Source organism: Phyllopteryx taeniolatus, chromosome 6, assembly GCF_024500385.1.
Source record: "Phyllopteryx taeniolatus isolate TA_2022b chromosome 6, UOR_Ptae_1.2, whole genome shotgun sequence".
NCBI lineage: Eukaryota > Metazoa > Chordata > Actinopteri > Syngnathiformes > Syngnathidae > Phyllopteryx > Phyllopteryx taeniolatus.
In genome coordinates, this window is record NC_084507.1 from 11,413,442 (window position 1) to 11,434,199 (window position 20,758).

Sequence of the window (20,758 nt, forward strand, 5' to 3'; positions counted from 1 at the left end):
GTGTTGGCAGGAAATGCTCCCAGTCAGTCAAGCGATTAAAAAAAAAGGTCAAGCGGAGCGCTCATCACACAACAACATTTATAGATGTTGGAACTCGGTGCACACATAAGGGGCATTATAAGGCGCCCCGTCCATTTTGGAGAAAATTTAAGACTTTTAAGTGCGCCTTATGCCACAGAATTGTGGCAAGGCACAGATCTGTCGAAGGTTACAAAAAAATTCTGCTGCACTTACGGTTCCTAAGAGCACAGTGGCCTCCATAATCCTTAAATGAAAGACGTTTGGGACGACCAGAACCCTTCCTAGAGCTGGCCGTCCGGCCAAACTGAGCATTCGGGGGGGGAAGAGCCTTGGTGAGAGAAGAATCCGAAGATCACTGTGGCTGAGCTCCAGAGATGCAGTCAGGAGATGGGAGAAAGTTCTAGAAAGTCAACCATCACTGCAGCCCTCCACAAGTCGGGGCTTTATGGCAGAGTGGCCCGACGGAAGCCTCTCCTCAGTGCAAGACACATGAAAGCCCTCATGTAGTTTGCTAAAAAAAACACATGAAGGACTCCAAGATGGTGAGAAATAAGATCCCCTGGTCTGATGAGACCAAGATAGAACTTGTTGGCCTTAACTCTAAGCGGTATATAAAACCAGGCACTGCTCATCACCTGTCCAATACAGTCCCAACAGTGAAGCATGGTGGTGGCAGCATCATGCTGTGGGGGTGTTTTTCAGCTGCAGGGAGAGGACGACTGGTTGCAATCGAAGGAAAGATGAATGCGGCCAAGTACAGGGATATAATGGACGAAAACCTTCTCCAGAGTGCTCAGGACCTCAGACTGGGCCGAAGGTTCACCTTCCAACAAGACAATGATCCTAAGCACACAGCTAAAATAACAAAGGAGTGGCTTCAGGACAACTCCGTGACTGTTCTTGAATGGCCCAGCCAGAGCCCTGACTTAAACCCAATTGAGCATCTCTGTAGAGACCTGAAAATGGCTGCCCACCAACGTTCACCATCCAACCTGACAGAACTGGAGAGGATCTGCAAGGAGGAATGGCAGAGGATCCCCAAATCCAGGTGTGAAAAACGTGTTGCATCATTCCCAAAAAGACTCATGGCTGTATTAACTCAAAAGGGTGCTTCTACTAAATACTGAGCAAAGGGTCTGAATACTTATGGCTGTGTGATATTTCAGTTTTTCTTTTTTCATAAATCTGCAAAAATTTCAACAATTCTGTTTTTTTGCTGTCAATATGGGGTGCTGTGTGTACATTAATGAGGGGAAAAAAGGAACTTGATTTTAGCAAATAGCTGCGATATAACAAAGAGTGAAAGAAAAGTTTAAGGGGGTGTGAATACTTTCCGTACCCACTGTGTGTATTACACACACACACACACACACACAGTGGGGCAAAAAAGTATTTAGTCAGCCACCAATTGTGCCACTTCTCCCACTTAAAAAGATGAGAAGCCTGTAATTTTCATCATAGGTATACCTCACCTATGAGAGACAAAATGGGGGGGAAAAAAAATCCAGAAAATCACATTGTCTGATTTTTAAAGAATGTATTTGTGAATTATGGTGGAAAATGAGTATTTGGTCAAAGTTCATCTCAATACTTTGTTATATACCCTTTGTTGGCAATGACAGAGGTCAAACGTTTTCTGTAAGTCTTCACAAGGTTTTCACACACTGTTGCTGGTATTTTGGCCCATTCCTCCATGCAGATCTCCTCTCGAGCAGTGATGCTTTGGGGCTGTCGCTGGGCAACACAGAGTTTCAACTCCCTCCAAAGCTTTTCTATGGGGTTGAGATCTGGAGACTGGCTAGGCCACTCTAGAACCTTGAAATGCTTCTTACGAAGCCACTCCTTCGTTGCCCGGGCGGTGTGTTTCGATCATTGTCATGCTAAAAGACCCAGCCACGTTTCTTCTTCAATGCCATTGCTGATGGCAGGTTTTCACTCAAAATCTCACGATACATGGCCCCATTCATTCTTTCCTTTACATGGATCAGTCGTCCTGGTCCCTTTGCAGAAAAACAGCCCCAAAGCATGATGTTTCCACCCCCATGCTTCACTGTAGGTATGGCGTTCTTTGGATGCTACTCACCATTCTTTCTCCTCCAAACATGACAAGTTGAGTTTTTACCAAAAAGTTCTATTTTGGTTTCATCTGACCATATGACATTCTCTCAGTCCTCTTCTGGATCATCCAAATGCTCTCAAGCAAACTTCAGACGGGCCTGGACATGTACTGGGTTAAGCAGGGGGAGACGTCTGGCACTGCAGGATTTGAGTCCCTGGCAGTGTACTGTGTTACTGATGGTAGCCTTTGTTACTTTGGTCCCAACTCTCTGCAGGTCATTCACTTGGTCCCCCCATGTGGTTCTGGGATTTTTGCTCACCGTTCTTGTGTTCATTTTGACCCCACGAGGTGAGAGCTTGCGTGGAGCCCCAGATCGAGGGAGATTATCAGTGGTCTTGTATGTCTTCCATTTTCTAATAATTGCTCCCACAGTTGATTTCTTCACACCAAGCTGCTTACCTATTGCAGATTCAGTCTTCCCAGCCTGGTGCAGGTCTAGAATTTTGTTTTCTGGTGTCCATTGACAGCTCTTTGGCCTTGGCCATCCTGTTGTTTGGAGTGTGACTGTTTGAGGTTGTGGACAGGTGTCTTTTATAATGATAACGGGTTCAAACAGGTGACATTAATACAGGTAACGAGTGGAGGACAGAGGAGCCTCTTAAAGAAGAAGTTACAGGTCTGTGCGAGCCAGAAATCTTGCTTGTTTGTTGGTGACCAAATACTTATTTTCCACCATAATTTACTAATAAATTGTTTAAAAAATCAGACATTGTGATTTTCTGGAATTTTTTTCTCATTTTGTCTCTCATAGGTGGGGTATACGTATGATGAAAATTACAGGCCTCTCTCATCTTTTAAGTGGGAGAACCTGCACAATTGGTGGCTGAGTAAATACTTTTTTGCCCCACTGTATGTGTGTGTGTGTGTGTGTGTATGTATATATATATATATATACACACACACACACACACACACACACACACACACACACACACACACACACACACACACACACACACACACACACACACACACACACACACACACACACACACACACACACACACACACACACACACACACACACACACACACACACACACACACACACACACACACACACACACACACACACACACACACACACACACACACACACACACACACACACACACACTGGTTAGCACATCTGCCTCACAGTTCTGAGGACCGGGGCCTCGCCTGTGTGGAGTTTGCATGTTCTCCCCCGTGCCTGCGTGGGTTTTTTCCGGGTGCTCTGGTTTCCTCCCACATCCCCAAAAAATGCATGGCGGGTTGATTGAAGACTCTAAATTGCCCGTAGGTGTGAATGTGAGTGGAAATGGTTGTTTGTTTATATGTGCCCTGTGATTGGCTGGCGACCAGTTCAGGGTGTACCCCGCCTCTCGACCAAAGATAACTGGGATAGGCTCCAGCACGCCCGCGACCATAGTGAGGAGAAGCGCCTCAGAAAATGTATATATATATATATATATATATATATATATATATACACACTTATTCTCCATCATCCATTCATCTGAATGCCACGTTAAGATGGAAGAATTTCATCCATCCATCCATTTTTCGTACCGCTTATCCTCATGAGGGTCGTGGGGGTGCTGGAGCCTATCCAAGCTGACTCTGGGTGAGAGGAGGGGTACACCCTGAACTGGTCGCAAGCTAATCGCAGGGCACTCACATTCACACATACGGGCAATTTAGAGTTTTCAATTAACCTACTATGCATGTTTTTGGGCGGCACGGTGGACGACTGGTTAGAGCGTCAGCCTCACAGTTCTGAGGACCCGCGTTCAATCCCCGGCCCCACCTGTGTGGAGTTTGCATGTTCTCCCCGTGCCTGCGTGGCTTTTCTCCGGGCACTCCGGTTTCCTCCCACATCCCAAAAACATGCATTAATTGGAGACTCTAAATTGCCCGTAGGCATGACTGTGACTGTGATTGCGAATGGTTGTTTGTTTGTATGTGCCTTGCGATTGGCTGGCAACCAGTTGAGGGTGTACCCCGCCTCCTGCCCGATGACAGCTGGGATAGGCTCCAGCACGCCCGCGACCCTCGTGAGGAGAAGCGGCTCAGAAAATGGATGGATGGATGCATGTTTTTGAAATGTGGGAGTAAACCAATTTTTTTTTTTATTTCATCTATCAATTGTTGATATAGCATTTCAGTTTAATTCACATACTTTACGATTTTTTTATGCCTTTAATAGCAATGGATCTAAATTGGCTTTGTTCATTTACGTCAATGATCTGTCTGCTGTCTGTCCAGAGTGCCGGAGGACTCGGCACTGGACATGAGCAGCCCAGCGTCTACAGACGAGAACATGGGCATGTTCTTGCTGAGGAAGGACAGTGAGAGGAGGGCCACGCTGCACCGGGTGCTCACTGATTACATCGCCAACGTGGTGGTGAACATACAGGAAGCCTTGCCGCAGGTACACCAATGCACTTCCTCAAGAGAACGTATTCTCCACAAAGTAGTAAGTTCTCCATGTCAAATCTACAAGTAGAAGCCTTTTAATTTTGTAGGATATCCGGCACAAGGCGGATAAATTTTTCTTATATCCCGCGAAATAGTTGAGTTCTTTAAAGACAGACTGATACGTTACATTTTCTCTTGTAGGTCTCAAGTTTTACCGATGATTGCTATATTTCAGAAACAAGAACCATATTAACAAGGTTGCTGAGATTGGAGATTTCAAAGTGGAAATGGGAGCATTTTTAGCACTCTACTAGCCACAATTTAAAATCTTCAAACATTCATGGAATGCTGTAGTTGCAGTATAAAACCAATAATCCTGTTTGAACAGTATCAGCCGAGTTTTCAGATTGATACACGCCCATGCTCCTTTTCAGCAAGCTACTAGTGAATTTTGAGCATTTACCTTTACTTTTTCGTGTCAAACAAGAAGGCTTTTGATTGGGAGTGTTGAAGTTAGCCAAGGTAGATTAGATAGGTTCTTTTTCGTTGTTTTTAACTGTTGAAAAAGCCTTTTGATTAACAAGGCCATCTAACCCAAATTGCTTGCCACAACTGATGTGTTAAATACAGTAGCTGTCATTGCTTGGTTCATTAAAACAAAGTAATCTCTTTCAACTCTTGCCTTCACTATCTTTGATACAAAGTGAATGGAGAGGGTCTGCATCAATCAAAATTGGTTCTGAACTGGTTCTCTGGTTCTCCTCCAACAGTTTGAGAGGTCATCGGTCACTTCGGAGCACATCACCGAGCTGGTTTGCTGCCTGCGGGCAAACATCTGTTCACCAGACAAGAAGCGGCTGACCAGCAGCCTGCGGCACCTTCGATCCGCGCTGCTTTCCGCCGCCATACCTCTCAACGGCCTGCAGGCGGTGCTGTTTAGCTTCCAGGACGCAGTAGGTTGACTGGATGCAGTGGGAAAGCTTTTCGAGTGTTGAACATCTGATGATCTTCTTATACTTTGTGCAGGTGAAGAAGGTGTTGAGGCAGCAGCAGGTGAAGCCTCATTGGATGTTCGCACTTGACAACCTGCTGAGACAGGCAGTGCAGGAAGCCATCACTGTGCTTCTTCCAGGTTACAATCATCTGCTTCAAATTTCATATTTATTATACACACTTGTCGAGAATTGTTTGATAAACAATATATAACCCTTTTTTTCCACTCCAGACTGATACTTGTCAATTACTTTATTTCTCTTCTGTTCTTAAAGTTCTTTGGCTCTTGGTATTTTTTTGGAGCTTTTTGAGATCTTTTGGCTGACTTCATTTTGTCAAACAGGTTCTATTTCAGTGATTTATTTGATTGAACAGGTCTGGAGGTGAAAATTAATTTAAAAAAAATGTGATTAGCCACATTTAATTCATGATTTAAGAAGGTGGGTAATTACTTTTTCACACAGGGGCAGGTAACTGAAATTTGTTTCCTTAATAAATGAAATCACCATTTAAAAACAGCATTTTAAGTTCACTTGGGTTATCTTTGTCTGATATTTACATTGGTTTGATTATTTTAAACATTAAAGTGCGGAAACTATGCAAAAATCTAAGAATTTGAGAAAGGGGCCAATACTTTTTCACAGCACTGTACATATGAATGAAAGTTTTAGCAGATCTTTCTTAGTTTGTTAATATAAAGTAAATGGAATCAGCTCTTTGTCTTTTTTTTGTGAGTTGTCTGTCATCGTTGAAGGACAGTTTGAACAGATTGTCGTGAAGAACGGATTTGGATTGGTTGGGCTAATTTGCTGGTCCCCTCCCAGAATTGAAGCTCCAGCTGCAGTCGTCGTTCGAGACGGAGGACACCAGTCCTGACGAGTCGACGGCTGATGTGAACGGCGTCCAGCGGGAGGAGGAGAGGGTGGCAGCAGAATACCAACGGTCCGAGTCAGTCGACAAGTTGTTTGTGCCGGCCAGCCCAACGGACGCCATCCTGAACAACAACTGCCCGCTCAGTGACGAACTGAGGGACCTCAGACTAGAGACCAGAAGGTGAACCACAATGGATCACAATTTTTTTTTTTATGTTGTCACATGAATTTGAATTTCATGTTTTGTGTACTTTTGTGTTTGAGGCTGCTGAGGCTGCTGAATGACAAGGAGAGAGAGTACCAGGACCTACTGAAGATGTCAGTGGAGAAGAAACAGGAAGACATCAATGCTCTCAGGAGACACACTCCAGGTACGTTTGTTTGAATTCATGTTGACAAAACAAATGAATAGTGTTAGGAATGTGCTAATGACTGTACAATATAACTGGGCATGAAAAGAAAGGATTTTAACTTCATGTCTAGCTGGACTCTTACCTGCCTAATACTACAGTGCATTTAAAGAGTGGTAGACTTCACACAAATGACTCAGTACACTTCTGTGCTCTATGGAGCATAGTTTATATTATTTTATTTATTGTAGTTTATTATTTTATTATTTTTATTATATTATAAACTGTCCAAAAAATAAATAGAAGGGGAAAAGAGAAATATGTGCTGGTTTTCACATGTCACGAGTATGTCATCTTGCATTTTTTCACATTGCAATATATATCACAGGAGTAGAAAAAAATCGCAATGTAATTTTTCCCAATATCATGCAGCCCTATATCGATCTGAAAGAAAGTGGTATCGAAAAATCCTAGTGGGAATTATTCAGAAAGAGTGTGCAGTTATCCACCTACCTTGTAAATGTATACATAAAAATACAGTTGTTGTGACATGAACAAAGCACAGAAGTGTTCCAGGGTTGACTGACTTTTTTCAATATTGAATGTTTTAAAGTATTTACACAGTAGGCATTCATTCTCACAGAAATACTATGTCAATTTGACCTCCAGTGGACAAAAATAACATCAACAATTGCCTTAATTGAAGAAAACTGCAGTTAATGCATTCTTTAAATGTTACACTTTGCAAAAATCATCCCCACGGGGCAGTTATGCCCCACGGGCTATACGTTTGACACCCATGTTAATTACATGATTTATTTTGCTAATTTTTCACGTATGTAGACGATGGGTGGACTGCACAGAAGAGCTGTGATCTGGATGTGAAGGACATGGTGAGCTGGCTGGAGACCATTCCAGTTGACCAGCACACTGTAGAGAAGGTGACTTGACTCGCAGCGTGATCCCTGTTTGATTCCTCCATTGTCTACTTCCTGTTCATTCCTGGTGTACGTCATTTTGTTTTTGCGCAGTTGGTTGCTCATGAATTCACGTTGGACTGTCTCCTGCACATGGCCTGCAGGGACGACTTGATGTACTGTGGAATAAGGTGAGCTCAAATTCATTTTGATACAATATACAATGCAAGATCGTCAAGGCAACACATGTCAGTGGTTCGTCCCTATTTTTATTTCATTCCACCAATATTCATTTGTTTCTCATATTACAATATAATTCTCATAAAATCACATTTCTTTTTTTTACATTTGCTCTTTTAGAAATTAAGACTATTTAAAGATATTGAGACTATTATTGTAAAACTTAATTTTCACACATTATGATTTTAGTCTATAACATAATTACAACTTTTTTTCTCATAGTATTATAAATTGGTCATAAAATTCTGATCTTATTTCTTGTAATATAAATAATTGATTTTGTGAAATTATTTTATTTCTCTAAATATTATGAATGTAATCTCTGAATATTTACTTTTTTTCATAGTATGACAACTTCACCCCAAATTTTTCCTTGTAATAGTCAGACCCTATTTTCACATTATTCTTCTCAGGATTTTAGGTTTTTCGCATAATATTACAACTTAATTCTCATCAAAATAAGTCAAGTTTATTCTTGTAATATAAAGACTTCATTTTTTGTGAAATACCAATCTCTGAATATTATGATTTTTTTTTCATTGTATTCCAACTTTACTCTCATAAAATTCAGATTTTATACTCATAACATTGTTTATTCACATAAAAATTGCAACTATATTCATGTAATATAAGGACTCAGAATATTACCACTTAAATCTCTGAATATTACCAACTTTTTTTCATAACATTGACTTTTTTAATTGCATTATTTTTTGTCAGACTAGTAAAAATTCAGAGTATTACAAATTATTACGATGTTAATCTTGTAACATTAATTTTTTACATATTTTTCCTGGGTTTTTACATAAAATGTTTACATAATATTACAAGTTTATTCTTGAAAACTGACAACTTTACTGTCATACAATTACAGCTTTATTCTCAGAATTTGAAAACGTTTTGTAAATTTACATTATCTTTACAGAATATTAAGACTTTTTTCTAATAATGTTTTTTCTCATAAAATGTGTACTTTTCCTCAGAATAATACAACTTTTGCTTGAAATATATTTGTAAAATTATTATTTAAAAATAGTTTTTCATAATGTAACATTATTTGTAAAATTTAGACTACATGATTGGAAAAAATTGTACTCTCATAGACTCATGACTGCATTCTTATAATATTTTTTATTTTTGTAAAATAAAATTGTTTCCCCAAATATGAAGACTTATATCTCATATTACAGCTTTCTTCTCATAACTGTATTATTATTATTATTATTATTATTATTAGTAGTAGTAGTAGTAGAAGTCATAGTAGTAGTATTTCATGTTTTTCTTCTCAGAATAGTGTGACTTATTTCTCGTAATAACAATATTTTATATTTGAATGGATGGCTGGATGGATGGATATTTTATGTAATTTTTCAGAATATAAAGATTTTTAACCTCTTGTATTGCAGCTTTACTCTCCCAAAATTATGACTTGCTTCTCGGAATATTGGGGAAAGACTTATCTAATAATATTACAGCTTTATTCTAATTAAATCATTACTTCACTGTCATAATATTACCACTTTTTTCTTGGAAAACTGCATTTTTGTTTTTTCTGAATGTTATGACTTTTTATCTCCATGATGTTTTGTGTTTCAGAGGAGGCGTGCTGTGTCGCATGTGGGCGGCCATTATTGCTTACAGGAAGTCTGAGCGCAGCAGCACGTTGGACCAGGACAGCCACGCCGCTCCACTTTGACACCTGACCGGCGCTTTAGTGGACAGGCTGGACCTGTTTCAGGTGCTACCACTGTCATTTACTTTTCTACATTTCAATGTAAATATGTAATATGTCTCAGGTTTTTTTATATTACATACCTTATACCTCACTATTCAACTCTTTTCTAACAAGAGTTGCTCCAAATTCTTACTGCATTTGGTGGAAACAAATAAACAAGTAGCATGCTGCTTACGGTGTCACACAATGATAGAAAACCTTTTTTGAAAAAAAGAAAAAAAAAAACATCTTATTAAGGATGCATCCTATGTCGGGACTTTAGGTGGAAATGCTTCCTGGTAGGATGTAACAATGACCAAAGACCTGCTTGAGGTTTCTTCCCAAGAGGAAGTTTTTCCTTGCCTCTGTCGGCTCGTGCTTGCTCACGTGGGGTCCAGTTTGTCTTTTAATGAGTGAGGAGTGTGGGCTTAAACCTGCTCCGTGTGTAAAGTGCCCTGAGACAACCTATGTTGTGATTTGGCGTAGTACAGAGGACAAATAAGTAAAGCAGTGGGTGATCGGTGACGGGATAGTAAAATACAGTATTTACTTACAAACAGCTGCAACAATAGCTAATGCTAGCTAGGGATGACTTTGACAGTGCAGGTTTCTTTGTAAATGTTATCCAAAATGAATGAATCATCGAATGAATATAGGATCGAAACAGCACAGTCCTTTCTCTTCGTTTCGCTTTTAAACTGGCCGCGGCCACATGCCTTGCTACATGCCTTCCATTGAGTTTCATTGTTTCAATTCACCCACTTGTTGAGCTGCTGAACTCCTGAAAAGGTTGCTTGGCCCACTGGTTTGAAAGCGAGCGTTTATTTTGCTTGCCACTGAGTCACATGACAGAATCATGTTCGCTGATTCGGCGAATGAGGACTTTCATGCACTTCCTCCTTTCTGTCCTCCTTCTATGCCGTCCATGCACCCGTTTGGTTGTTTTCTTTTTTGACAGTAACTATGAATAAAAATTGCACATCGTTAAAGCAACGTTCACGATTACATCAAAGGCGATATATATTGCCCACCCCTAATTTGGCGCTGTATAAATACAATTGAATTGAATGTAGGGTGCATCCTTAGTATGGTACGTCCTAGGAAGGATGGATCATTTAAAGGCTACGTGCTATGTACGGTGCAATCTTGCTAGCGTGCATCCTAGTGACGGTCCATCCTTTCTTACATGCATCCTTTTTAGGGTGCATTCTAGGTTATAGGACTTTGGGTGGAAAAGCTTTCTGGTAAGGATACATCCTTGACAGGGTGCAACAATGACAAAAGACCAGTTTTTAAAAGACATTAAGTATAGTAAGATATTTTGTTGTGCATTCTAGGTAGGGTGCATCTTAGTAGGGCACAAAAATACCTTTTAGTTTTTTTTTTATGACAGATCTTTTTTTGTTGTTGTTTTTAAAACATCTAAAAAATACATTTTCTTAAACCTTATTTTTTTTAAATATGTAATTTAAGCCTTTTTAGAATGACTTGTATATCAAGGCATTTTTTAAATGTCATGATATACAGTAAGAGGAGGTAGGATCCATGCTTGGGAAGGTGAATCTAAGATAGGGTGCATCCCAAATAGGGTGTAACCTAGGTAGGGGGCATCATTTTGACATTAAAAATTGTCTTGCTAGACATCGTCTAATCCGTTTCAGGCCCAAAATTTAATTATAATTACTATACTTATACTTATCAGTGTGTGGTTAAAAATAAATATAGTGCAATACAGAAATAAGTGAAGACACACTATTTTGAAGAAATAAAACACTAAACAAATATGATACGTAACATTTTTTGCTCATTACCTTTAACTAAGGAGAGGAAAGGGGAGGAGGACTAAGCTCCTCATTGAAGAAGAGGCTTCTTCCATAATAATGCGGGGAAATTCAATTTTTTTTTTTTTTTTTTTTTTTTTTTCCTGTTTCTTTTTGTAATTCATTGGTTGATATTAGGCGGCACGGTGGCCGACTGGCTAGAGCGTCAGCCTCACAGTTCTGAGGACCCGGGTTCAATCCCCGGCCCCGCCTGTGTGGAGTTTGCATGTTCTCCCCGTGCCTGCGTGGGTTTTCTCCGGGCACTCCGGTTTCCTCCCACATCCCAAAAACATGCATGAATTGGAGACTCTAAATTGCCCGTAGGCATGACTGTGAGTGCGAATGGTTGTTTGTTCCTATGTGCCCTGCGATTGGCTGGCAACCAGTTCAGGGTCTACCCCGCCTCCTGCCCGATGACAGCTGGGATAGGCTCCAGCACGCCTGCGACCCTAGTGAGGAGAAGCGGCTCAGAAAATGGATGCATGGATGGATGGTTGATATTGGCACAACAAACCAATCCAGATCAACTTTTCTTTTGCTGTTCAGAAAAAAAAAAAAATCTGAAAGTGGAATCATCAGAGAGAAGGACGTGGCCGGGACGTGGCAGGTGTTGGTCCCATGTTTTCACCTTGAAACCCTCCCCTTAGTGTGTTGTGTCTTGTAGCTTAGAAACCTCCCTATTTTCAAATAAATGCAGGAGCGACGGGAGAGATTGTTTAGAGCGTGTTGAGAGGCTGTAATCTGAACAATCTCCCATCCGCCCTCCTCATGAGAAAAAGAAACCATCGTCTTCATTCCTTTTGTGTCTATTTTTTATAATGTTGGGTAAGATAAATCCAACAGTTGCCTAAAGTGTTTCCTGTAAAATGCTGATCGTATTCGGTCTTTATGGCTGCTTTTGTGTGTGTGTGTGTGGGCGGGGCGGGGAGGGGGATGGTGGGGGGGGGGGGTTCATCAGCGATTTTTTTTGTGGGGATTGGGGACACCACACTAGGAGGCCCCCCATTATCTGGGATTAGCAACATCACCCACATCAACATCAGCTCACATCGCAGTCATCGCATTGTTTTGAACCTGCACCACACAACCAAAACTGTACTCATATATTATACTACACTATAAGGTTTCTTATGAAGTAGACACAAATGTTCCACACACAAAAACAAAAAGTGCTTCATCCCTGGTTTATATGTCATCTTTGTATTGTATATGTGTGCAACGTGAGGTCATTCTTTGTGCCCGCTGTCACTCCTTAGTGATGACAACACATGTCTCCAGGTTGGAATCTTCACGTGACTCACACACACACAAGCACACACAAGCTGACACTATAACAACATGTTGGCATGTCTCTTGCACTGAAGAACTTTATCAGGTTCTTAACGCTTTTAAGACACTTGTTGAAGAGTAGCGGTATGTGTAATTATCCAACCCTAAATTATGTCTTACTATACATCATGTCATCTAAAAAGTCCTATTATACAGTGGACACTCTATTTGCGGGGGCTAGGGAACGAGCCAGGCCACGATTAGCGAATTTCCGCATATAATTGATGCACCCTAACGGTGATAGAATTTGTGATCAGGGATTAAGTTATAATTGCCTATATTAATAGTTTAGACCACAAACACAATAACACAAATTATGATCCTAAAACACTTTAATAACATTTCACAGACTTGCAAACATGTTTAAACATTGCTGTACTCTTAAAAATACAATACTGTAAGGAAATATCTTTGGGCAAATCTCACATCTCTCACCGGTGTCTGCTTTGCTACGTGTAGTCAATTTGCCTCCTCCCACTCTCCACCTCCGTAGTTCTGGTGTGTGTTACAAAAATAAGAGTATGCAGAAACGAACTTCCTCCTTAGCCTCTATACCGGCATCCAGTTAGCCACTAACTAGTCTGTTGTCAGCGTGGTATCTCGACAAAATGGATTAGACTGCTGCGTTAACAGCAGTTAATGGGCAGATATTGTACTCAGATGATGGCCAAATACTGCGGCACGGAGGCTTAAGATAAAGTGCTGACATTTTTGTATTCAGCAAATTAGGCCCAGTACTCACATCAAGACAATCGGCCTGTTTTTTTTGCCGATTTTGTCCCTTTCCGACCAAGCACGTCAAATGATCTTAAATCTTTTAAGATTATCCTATAAAATTGTCCTTAGGTCTGATGTGTGTTAAGAGTGGATTCGTCCAGATTTTAGGGTCCTAAACATGTCGGGGATGACAATCTTAAATAATGAACGTGTTCAATATTTGGGGAGGACACCACACACATAACGACCAAAACTTTATGTGTTGCGTAAAAACATCTTCTAAAGAGTGGGAAAACATTTATGTGTGTAGCTTAGTTAAGTGCTGTGTTCCAGCCGGCTTTACATCCTACTGTGATAGCCCTGGCTACATGACCTCGTACAAACGCAAGACTACACCCAACGCAACGGGACATTAGGCAACTTCAGAACTGTTCTCCCAAAGTACATACAAACTGTTAGCAGTATTTTGCTACGAAAAAAAAAATCCATCCATCCATTTTCCATACCGATTAAATGTCATAGAAAATCGCGAGTAGACGGGGATTTCTGCAGATTCAGTAGATTTGGTTCCGAAAAAAAAAATTCCTGACTGTACCGGGGTCGACTGTACATCACATACATCGTGCACGACAATCAAAGTTGCACCCTTCCTTGGATGCGCCCTACCTACAGTATTATGGTATGTTTTCCAGAATGTCTTTCTATAATATATCATGCCATTGTATATGTCCTATTATACATAGTGTCATTTTAAAGTCTTTCTATACATTTTTGTGTAAATATTATGCCTTATACATCATGTCTTTAAAAAATGTCTTAATATACATCATAGCCATCATGCAGCATAAACAATGATGCACCCTATTTAGCATGCACCCTACCTAGGATGCACCATACCTACATGCTACATCATGTTATTAAAAATGTCTTACTGTACATGTCAATAAAAGAAGTACTCTACATCATGTATTATAAAAATGTCTTACATGTTATACAAAAAATGTCTTGTTATCCATCATGTCATTTACCATACATCATTTCATAATAAGGTTAGCCTGAAGTGTGTCACATGACCAGTCGTCAACTACAATGCATTTAACAACCATTCCTCATCATCACTGTGACACATTTACATTTAATCCTACTGACTTGAATTAAAACCACTAATCTGTGTGTGTGTAAGTGTGTGCGTGTGTCCTTGCGTGTGTGTTTATTATTGACCTAGAGAGATTTATCTTTTGTTTATGATATTTGGATTCATAATTGGCGGCACGGTGGACGACTGGTTAGCACATCTGCCTCACAGTTCTGAGGACCAAGGTTGAAATCTGTGTGGATTTTGCATGTTCTGCTGTGCCTGCGTGTGTTTTCTCCGGGCACTGCGGTTTTCTCCCACATCCCAAAAACATGCGTGGTAGGTTGATTGTAGACTGTAAATTGCCCGTAGGTGTGGATGTGAGTGTGTTTGTTTCTATGTGCCCTGCGATTGGCTGGCGACCAGTTCAGGGTGTACCCCGCCTCTCGCCCGACGATAGCTGGGATAGGCTCCAGCACGCCCGCGATGATAATGAGGATAAGCGGTACAGAAAATGGATGGATGGATGGATGGATTCATAATTATTATATTATGTATAACTGCTCTGGAATGACTTTGTTAATCCAAAATTTCCCATCGTAAATAATGTAAAGGGAATTAATCTGTTCAAAATTCAAGCCGTCATCCGTTTAAACCATTATTAAGTGTTTTACGTAACATTTTAACACTTGACTGTTCTTCAATTATAAAGAGAAGTTAACTAATGTACAGCAGCTGAAATAAGTATTTAACCCGTCACCATTTTTCTCATTAAATATATTTTCAAAGGTGCTATTGACCTGAAAATTTCACAAGATGTTGGGAACAACCCAAGTAATCCGTACAATCCAAAGAAAGTAGAACAAATAAACTCAGAAATTAAGTTGTGTATAATAATGTGAAATGACACAGGGAAAAAGTATTGAACACGCCAACTGGTATTTATTTAATACTTTGTGCAAAAGCCTTTGTTTACAATGGCAGCTTCAAGACGCCTCCTGTATGTAGAAACTAGTCGCAAGCATTTCTCTGGTGTGATTTTGGCCCATTCCTCCACACAAGCAGTCTACAAATCTTAAAGGTTCCGTGGCCTTCTTTTATGGACCTTGAGTTTCAGTTTTTTCCATAGATTTTCGATTGGATTCAAGTCAGGTGATTGGCTGGGCCATTCTAGCAGCTTTATTTTTGTTCTTTGAAACCACTTGAGAGTTTCCTTGGTAGTATGTTTTGGATCATTATCCTGCTGAAATGTCCAGCGTTGTTTCATTTTCATCATCCTCGTAGATGGCAGCAGATTTTTGTCAAGAATGTCTGGGTACATTTACCCATTCATCCTTCCTTCAATAATGTGAAGTTTAACAGTGCCATTTGCTGAAAAGCAGCCCCACATCATCATGTTCCCACCTCCGAACTTCACTGTTGGTATGGTGTTTTACCAGACTATAGTCTCCCCGTATTTAACAGGCTTATCCAAATGTGCTAACCAAGTCGTCCACCGTGCCTTATTACAACAGTACCTGCTAATTGCAGGTCTTTTTGAAGCTCTCCACAGGTGGTCCTTGGCTCTTGGACAACTCTTCTGATTATTCTTTGCAGTCCTCTGTCAGAAATCTTGCGAGGAGCACCTGATTGAGGCAAATTTATGGTGGCATGATTGGCTTTCCACTTAACGTATTATGGCCCCAATCGTGCTCACGAGAATGTTCAGAAGCTTAGATATGCGCCTGTAAACAATGCCATCGGTATGCTTTGCAACAATTAGTTTACGATAGTCTTGAGACAGCTCTCTGCTCTTACCCATCATGAGATGTGTCTTGACTCGCACCTTGGCAATGAGACTTTTTTGTAGGCCATCAGTTAGGACTGAACCAGCTGAGAATTATTTGCACTGACAAGGGGCTGGATTGCTGTTTGATTATTGATAGATTTTAGGTGTTGTCTTGGATTTCCATGCCTTTTTGCACCTCCCTTTCTTCATGTGTTCAGTACATTTTCCCATTTTCCATTTTTACACACAACTTAATTTCTGATCTTATTCGTTCTTCTTTCTTTGTATGTATGGATTACTTGGGTTGTTCCCAACATCTCGTGAATTGTCAGGTCAGTAGCACCTTTGGAAGTATATTTAGTGAGGTAAATGGTGACATGTTAAATACTTATTTTAGCCACTGTGTATAATTAAACTCAAATCAAGTAAAACTGCTTTTATGCCATTTGGAGATGGAGAGAAGAGGAAGCTGTTCGTGTCCATGCAAGTCATTAGCCAATATCCTATTTGCCTTAGCATCTGCCTGGTAAATTTAACATTTTCCTAAATTCCAAGATAGTAAATGTACCATCCTTGGTCATGTGCACTCTAAATAGGGGGCAACCTAGGTAGCGTGCATTCTAGATAGAATGAATCCTTGTTAGCATGCATTTTAGGTGGCGTGCATCCTTGACAGGGTGCGACAAACCCATTTTTTGTCATCCTGCATTCGGCAAGCGCAGTTTAGGTGGAAAAGCGACCTAGTAAGGCTTGGTAGGGTGCTTTACATTCCATCAAAAAGCAAAACACACTTGTTGAGTTCATTTCAAATCGTTTATTTTGCAACTTTATTAGCCGCTCCTACTTGCTTCTTATTCACATTTTATTTCCTGCCTCTGCTGTTCCCCATCGCTCGCTTGCTGCCCATCCAGTCTTTCCATTGTGGGTCGTCATGGAAATGAAAGCAAGTGGGGGCGCTGGGGGGAGGAGGAGGGTTTTTCGGGGGTTGGATGGGGTCTTCTATTATTGAAGTCGTTTGGGATTGGTAATGGATTGGAATGGAGCGATTCATGCTCGCATCAACAACAGAGTGCGCTGGAGCAGAAGGGGAGGGGGAGTTGTACGGATGGGAGTTGAGAGGAAGCAGGGTGTGTGTGTGTGGTGGGTGGGGGGGTCTCTGAATGTGAGTAGCGATGGGACACATGTTTCTAGGCCATGATGTCATAGTTGGCTGTGGGATGACATTCCTCTTGGAAGACAACACCACATGGGATTTAGGTACACAGATACAGTGCTACCTCAACTAACGAGTGACCTGACTTAGGAATTTTTCAATATATGAGCCGTTGCTCAGCTAATTGTTTGTCTTGAGTTGCAAGCAAAAGTTGGAGTAATGAGCCCTAAATGGTGGCAGTGAACACAACAAGCAGCAAATAGCAAACAATTATTCCAAAAAAGAGGCCAAGAGCTCACGTCAAGCTGTTTATTGTCATTTGCATTTGAAGTTTAAACTTAAAACAACATAGAGCAACACATAACTTGGGAAAGTAGGCTATCTTAATGCTAGCACACAATGCAAAACACAATAAACGGGCTTAAGAAACGAGCATTGATGTTGCAGTAGTTCTAACCATTCAAGCAATGGATAGTTGAACACAAACGGTGAAGCAAAAGATGTAAGCAGACACTATAACAATACTCACAGGTAGGGCTGTTTGATGCCACTTTTTTTTCAGACCGAAAGCAGTACGAGTACACCAGAAGTAGCAGAATGTCAATGGGCATTGATGCATGAAATCACAATGCACAGTTTTCAATTCTTTACATTCTATTTATTCATGCTTTTACTGTATGTTTTTATAATGTACAATACTGTATGGTGCTATTTTTCTCATTAAAAAAACATTACTTAAAATGTTGTTGTAGCGGATTAATGGCTTTTTCAATCATCTCAAACAGGAAAGGTGATTTGATATATGAGTGTTTTACTGTGGTCACGGGACAAAATAAACTCATAAGTCAAGGCACCAGTGTATTGTTATAAATCCTTGCGGGGGGAAGGGGGCAAAGATGTGACTGAGGGACAACTCAAAGGGTTAGGGTTGGTATTATGGATAATGTTGTTAGGGTTATGATTAGGTTCGGTTTGAAGTTAGGGTAGGATTATGGTTAGTGTAAGGGTTATGGTAGGGTTAACGTTTGGTTAAGGTGATCGTCCCTAATGAATGTTAGGGATATGGTTAGGATTAGTGTGAGGGTGTGGGTAAATATGAGCAGTATATAGTTTCTGTTTATATTGGTCGTACGTGTTCAATTTCAATATGTATTTTGCACATTATTCCAGGAATGAGTATATTTATTAAATGAAAGAAAGTCACAATTCTGCAGTCCAGACAGTATCATTGAAAGCAATGTGATTACTACAGTAAACAGTCATGAGTCAGTAAATGATCTGCTGCGTCAGCACACGAGTCTAATCAATTTCTAAACAAACTGAATGACTTAATCCCTTGCAAAAAACACAACTTCCTACTCAGCTGCTTGACCACATGATCACCACTCTATTTTGGCAACAAACAGCACTGAGGCACTCCTCCTAATCAATCAAACAAATGATTTGTTCTTACACCTAAATTGCCACCCCAAAGGTTCCTGGACCTAACGAAGGTACTATATTGTAAAATTAAGTGACAACTATTTTGCTGGCGATCACTTCAGGGTGTACCCCGCGCCTCTCGCCAAAATATAGCTAGGATAGGCTTCAGCACGCCCGCGACCCTAGTAAGGATAAGCGGTACAGAAAATGAATGGATGGATATCGTAGTTATAAAACAAAAAGTATAATATGATTTTATTTAATTTTACCAATATTGTCATGACATTTTTTCTGACTACTGAAGTTACCAAATATGGTTAAAAAGTTAAACTGGTTCATGGCCATATTTCCCGATACAGAAAAATGAGAATACAATTGGGAAAAACCACCTGGAGCTTCAGAGCTAACTTTTAAAAATGCAAATATAAACAACAAAACTAAAAATATTTGCAGCGTACCTGAAATGATCGGAATTTCTGTCTCTTTATTAAGATCATGTGAGCTTGGTGTTAGGATTAAAAAGTTAAATTGGGTTAGGTTTTTGGTTAAGTAGAGCAATCGGCTAATGTTTTGGGATAGCAGTTAGGATTCGAACTAGAGAATTTTCAAGAATCGGTACCTTATTTCTTTATTTAGAATCTTGGCAGCTTTCCCTTTTACTTCACTAAAGTTCTGAAATAAAATTATGGTTTTACGCCGATACATTTCCCCAAACCCTCTTTGTTACTTGTTGAAATTGTTTGTCGATGTAATGCCTGAACTGTGCAGCGCAATCCGGACGAATAGTCCTGCCTGTACTGATGTGGTCGGGATACTGGTAGGTGGCGATAATAAAAAATGAGGGGCAGTTAAAAAGGAAGTTTTTATATAGGCGCACTGCAGATCTTTATAGTTCCAATACTTAAGTTCATTTAAAAAAACTACTAATAATGAATTAGACTTACAGTATATAGCGCTTTTCATGATACTCAGACGCGTGACAATTTCACACATTTTTCATTCACTCCACAGTTACACCCTGTTGGTGGTAAGCTACTTGTGTAGCCGCAGCTGCCCTGGGGCCGTCTAACGGAAGCGTGGCTGCCACTCTGTGCCTATGGCCCCTTCGATCACCACCAAACATCCAACCTTATTCATTCATAGGCGATGTGGTTTAAGTGTCTTTCCCAGGGAGACGACGACAACATGGCTGGGATACAAACCGGTGTATTCTTACCCTCTGCACCATGCCTCCCAGAAATCCATACCAGAAAATGACTTAATACTTACTTAAAGCAAATGGCATGTACTTTCAGACTTATGCTCAAGTAAATTTCTATGAGGTGACTTTGACTTCTACCAAAGCACTCAACTATCACTTGCAGGTACTTAATACAAGGCTGGTGATGTTTGTTTATAGCTAGTAATAACTGGGTTAGACCTAGGGTCAGGGTTAAGGTTTGGGTTAGGATTAAGGTTAAGGTGTGTTGGTATAATGGCTACAACATAGGTTAAGGATTTGGGCTGGGGTCACCAACATGGTGCTCGCCGAGGACCACATGGGTAGCCTGCAGGCATGTTCTAAAACTAGCTCACCAGTGATAGGACAATGTGATTTCCAACTAATGTTGTTAAGGTGAGCATTTCAAAATGTAAACACTTTCTGAGTTCCTGTGACTTTGTTTATAAAGTATTGCAAATTTATATCCATCAGTTTCCTACCTCATTAAATCATTGTTATTGTTAATATGAGGAATGACATTAGTATGATCAGTATCTTGATAGTAGAGTTGGTAGAGTTAGGGTTAGGTTTAGGGTAGGGTTTTAGTTGGTAGAGATAGGGTTTTGCGTATGACAGTTAAGATTTGG

The 20,758-nt window shown here is 40.3% G+C and overlaps 2 protein-coding genes across 3 annotated transcripts in view; both read left to right on the top strand.

Moving 5' to 3' along the window:
• Window positions 1-12,228, top strand: part of si:ch211-1i11.3 (mitogen-activated protein kinase kinase kinase 5) — a 36,468-nt gene extending 24,240 nt beyond the window's left edge. For both annotated transcript variants that reach the window (XM_061776682.1, XM_061776683.1), the window contains exons 21-28: window positions 4,388-4,553; window positions 5,311-5,493; window positions 5,567-5,672; window positions 6,358-6,586; window positions 6,670-6,776; window positions 7,599-7,696; window positions 7,787-7,863; window positions 9,509-12,228. In XM_061776682.1, the coding sequence (XP_061632666.1) occupies window positions 4,388-4,553; window positions 5,311-5,493; window positions 5,567-5,672; window positions 6,358-6,586; window positions 6,670-6,776; window positions 7,599-7,696; window positions 7,787-7,863; window positions 9,509-9,608 (1,066 nt within the window). In that variant the 3' untranslated portion in view covers window positions 9,609-12,228. The remainder of the gene's footprint in view (window positions 1-4,387; window positions 4,554-5,310; window positions 5,494-5,566; window positions 5,673-6,357; window positions 6,587-6,669; window positions 6,777-7,598; window positions 7,697-7,786; window positions 7,864-9,508) is intronic.
• map7d1a (MAP7 domain containing 1a) overlaps window positions 9,514-20,758 on the top strand; it is a 91,227-nt gene continuing 79,982 nt past the window's right edge. Inside the window, exon 1 of the mRNA XM_061776691.1 lies at window positions 9,514-9,650. The gene's annotated coding sequence lies outside the window, so the exon portion shown is untranslated. The remainder of the gene's footprint in view (window positions 9,651-20,758) is intronic.